This window comes from Physeter macrocephalus, chromosome 21, assembly GCF_002837175.3.
Source record: "Physeter macrocephalus isolate SW-GA chromosome 21, ASM283717v5, whole genome shotgun sequence".
NCBI lineage: Eukaryota > Metazoa > Chordata > Mammalia > Artiodactyla > Physeteridae > Physeter > Physeter macrocephalus.
In genome coordinates, this window is record NC_041234.1 from 38,783,129 (window position 1) to 38,787,205 (window position 4,077).

Genomic DNA, 4,077 nt, shown 5'->3' on the forward strand with positions numbered 1-4,077 from the left:
GAACTTCTGCAACTCCTCTATTTTCTTCCCTTGCTCCTTCATCCATCCAACTCTTGGCTAATTATCACGCCCATGACCACAAGTACCAAACAGATCCCCCAACCCTTCCAGCCTCAAAATGAACTTCTCTACAGTTATACACCTATCATCCTTATTCCCTTACCTTCTCAGAAGTGTGCTACTCTTGTTCAAGACCAGCAAAGGAGAACCCTCCAAACTCCCCCAGGACCTTGGCTTATCAGAACCCTTTCTGCAACCTGTTAAATGAAGTACCTGCTATTCTCCACCAAACTACTTTCCCCTCTGGGGACATGGCATTCCTACTGTCTCTGTCCTCCAAGCTGAAACTGTGGGTCGGCTTCCCTTTTGACCACACTTTCACAGTAAACTATTCACTGGTTACTGCCCTGCCTGTCAGTGTATGTTTTGAATCCTTCACAAACTATGTACTCCTACGATCCGGTTTGTGGCCTACATCAAATACCGACTGAGCACTTGCTAAGTGCTAGTCTAGACAAGAGATGACTGACAGTCACTGCCTCCTCAGAGGTCAAAGCTTAACGGGGGAGAGGGCCACATAAGATACCACGTTACATGGAAATGCACAGGGACAACATCTCCAAGGAAAAGCTGCAGATGCGAGAAGGGACTCGCAGCACAGTACATGAACTTCTCTCTACTACTGTCACCTTCCATCATACATTGTTGCGCTTTACTTGGTGCATTACTTGGTTCGGCGGTATTGTCCACAACTGCAGGGAATCCGGAGAATGGGTAAGTGTGCAGCTGGGGGAGCAGCATGTCATTCCCCCTCCTGCCGCGCCGCGCTGAGCCCACTGATGGCCGCGGGTGCAGCAGGCGGCAATTGTGCAGAAAAACGACTCAAGGAGGGCAGAGGTGGTCAAGTCGCACTTCACTCCCGGCCCTGCAGCAGGCACCGGTTGGGCGCTAGAGGGTTCCCTTCATCAGGACACCCTCTGGCGGACAGGGCCCGTTTCCGTGCCCCCACCCCAGCTACGTCGCTCGAACGGTCACCTACGCCGCGCTCTGAGGACCCCCAAACAGCGGTGAGTCTGCCCAGGACTGCGCACGGGCCTCTCCCTCTCAGCTGCTTCTGTCTGAGCTCTCGCGACGCGCACTGGGTCTCCAAGCCGCCGGGCCGCTCGACCCCTTCCTGTAGTGGCTGAAGCCGGGTGGAGGGGCGACCGGCGAATCACGTACTCGCAAGCGAAGCTATCCCGACACGCGCCGACCGGCGCAGGAGTGACGCCGCGAGGCCGAGGGGCCGTAGCCTGCCTGCTTCGTAGCCCCGCAAAGATTTGTGAGGAGCGGTGCTGGCTGCTGCCCGCTGTCCCTACATCCTACTGACTTGCCTATTGTGTTTGAGCCCTGCTTTGACGTCAGACCCCAATGCTCAGTAAGTGGCACCGGTGGGGGGAGCCTGCGGAGCCTGGGGAGCAGCGCGCGTGCGCACACCGCGTGTCCCGGACTACAGGCCGGAAAGACACCTTCCCCCGTGGCAAGCGGGGGAAAGAGTACTGGTCCCCAGGGGGCGGGGTTTGCAGCACCTGAGGTCGCCAAGGCTACCGAGCCCGAGACCCCTGAGCCCGCCTTGGCTGCGGAGCCCGCGGTGCCATCACTTGTGGATCATTACTTCACTTGCTGGTACAAAGCGGGTAAGTGGAGAATGATGTCAGTCTCCTCTGGGACCAATTTGCCTGACAGTATAGGAACTATGATGACAGATCATAAGCCACAAGCGCCCTCCCCAGCGCTTCCTCCCCACATCAGAAGGAACTTGATCTCTCTGTTCCCCTGTAGGCCAAGAGAATGGCATTTGCAAAGACTTGGAAAACAGCAGGGTGCATGCTGGGTAGGGCGAGCGCAGTGCGAGTTCACGAGGGTGGGTTGCTTGCGGGAAGATGGTAGACTAAGGTGAGATCCCCGAGGGAGGCAGGAGCTGGATTGCAATCTCCATGAGTGCCTAAAGGGATTTGAGGGGCTCCGTCCTCCAAGAAGATGCGATACATAAACTGATTTAAATGGTAGCGGTCTAAACTAAGGTAGAGGCATAGGGATGGAGAGAAGAGGGTGGGTTAGAGTAGAGGCATTTAGAAAGCAGCATCTAACAGTTTTACTTAAAGGAAGTCGCTGGTATTACACATTTGCCACTTAGAAGTAGGTATCCTGTTGTACAGCTTTGTGTACCCAGCAAATATCAGTGATGAGAGCATCGTTGGGGACCCTCCTCTAACCCAACTTCCTCCCATTCATTTAGGGATAATAGGTGTACTCATGTTTTACAATATTGAAATATTTTACAATAGCATACGTTTTATTAGCCAGACTTAGTGTAACCAACCGTCCGGTTTACCCTGGATTGAGGTGTTTTCCAGAATCCATTACTTTCAGCGCTATGATCAGGACAGTCCTGGGCGAACCAGTATGAGTTCGTCTCTCTACAATAGACCAACAAAACATGCTACTAAATTAAATAAAGAATACATTACTGGGCTTCCCTTGTGGCGCAGTGGTTGAGAATCTGCCAGCTAATGCAGGGGACACGGGTTCGAGCCCTGGTCTGGGAATATCCCACATGCCGCAGAGCAACTAGGCCCGTGAGCCACAACTACTGAGCTTGCGAGTCTGGAGCCTGTGCTCCACAACCAGAGAGGCCGCGATAGTGAGAGGCCCGCGTACCACAATGAAGAGTGGACCCCGCTTGCCACAACTAGAGAAAGCCCTCACACAGAAACGAAGACCCAACACAGCCAAAAATAAATAAATAAATAAATTGTAAAACAGAACAACAACAACAAAAAGAATACATTACTAATCACTTTTTTTTCTAATAGAAATAATGATTGTACTCATTTTAAAGTGAGGATAAAAAAAGGTGGAGCAAAGAGTTAATCATCATTTTAACATTGAATGAATGATTCCATCTGGACCAGATATCTTTAAATGCTTGATGGTAAGCCTTTATGTATATCTTTTTGAGTAATGAAGTGATACCAGTGATGTATGTGTCCAGCCTTCATAATTAACTACCTCTATGAACCAAAGAAGGTACTAGACAGTGGTAGTAAATATTGACTGAACAGCCATCAGACTCATTCATTTCTTCTACATGTCAAGGAAAACCCTGTGAGGACCACTGTATACTACAACACTTTAACCGGTAAGCAAATTGGGAATTTTAAATTATCAAAAAAAACCTTTTTTCTGGCATTGTAGCCTGGTACGGTCTTGTATTGAATAAATATTCATTAAACGATGATCTTCCACTGTACTGAGATGGTATTATTTATAGTAGGAGTTTGGTTGACAAGAATGAGTCTTTCAGTGCCTACGCTAAACAAATAAACTTGATTACCCAAACATCCAAATGGAGGTCCACACCCTCAGTCGGCTGCTACCTCAAATAACCAGCCTGTGCCTAACCACTGAATTGCCCAAGCCCATGGAGAGGGCTAGGCTACAAACGCAGATGGTATCCTGTACCTACCGGCATGCCTTACTTTTCTGTCTTCCTCCTCAGTGCTGTCTAAACACCTCTGGTACTCTTCCCTTTTGGGGAAGGAAATTCAGTAGGAGGAAGAATCATACCAAGCAATAATACAGGATCAATTTTTGCTCCTCGTAGAATATGTGTCATCACACTGGCAGGATCCCATGTAGTTCTTCAAAGTGGAAAAGCAATTAAAAGCATTTCCTGTCAAATCAGTACCAACTGTAGCAGACTTCAGAACAAAGTCTCTGGGAAATTTAAGCGGGTCTATTCCTGTATGTCTCTACTTAAATCCTTTATTATCATAATAATGATAGAGCCATCCAGCCTTAGACTCTAGTAATGTATGCTCAGCATACTTCCCTGGCAGTTAGAGATGATTTTAAGACTACTTAAACTCTAAAGAAATTCTCAGGCCAATAAATGAGGTATTTCAGAAGGTATATTATCTGTCATATTAGCTTCTGGGCCACCATCCCTATCATCTCCAGGATGAAGGATGGGGAAGCTGGGCCTTTGAAAGAACAACTCTAATACCAATATAACAAGATATTTTGTCCTTTCTA

At 48.6% G+C, this 4,077-nt stretch overlaps 2 protein-coding genes across 2 annotated transcripts in view; one reads left to right on the top strand and one right to left on the bottom strand.

Annotated features, from left to right (window-relative positions):
• LOC129391728 (protein Abitram-like) overlaps window positions 1–4,077 on the bottom strand; it is a 169,404-nt gene that overhangs the window by 76,663 nt on the left and 88,664 nt on the right. The window lies entirely within an intron of this gene.
• Window positions 771–4,077, top strand: part of LOC112062649 (protein Abitram-like) — a 5,598-nt gene continuing 2,291 nt past the window's right edge. Inside the window, 4 exon segments of the mRNA XM_028482882.1 lie at window positions 771–1,067; window positions 1,496–1,676; window positions 3,112–3,181; window positions 3,647–3,776. Of these exon segments, the coding sequence (XP_028338683.1) occupies window positions 771–1,067; window positions 1,496–1,676; window positions 3,112–3,181; window positions 3,647–3,776 (678 nt within the window).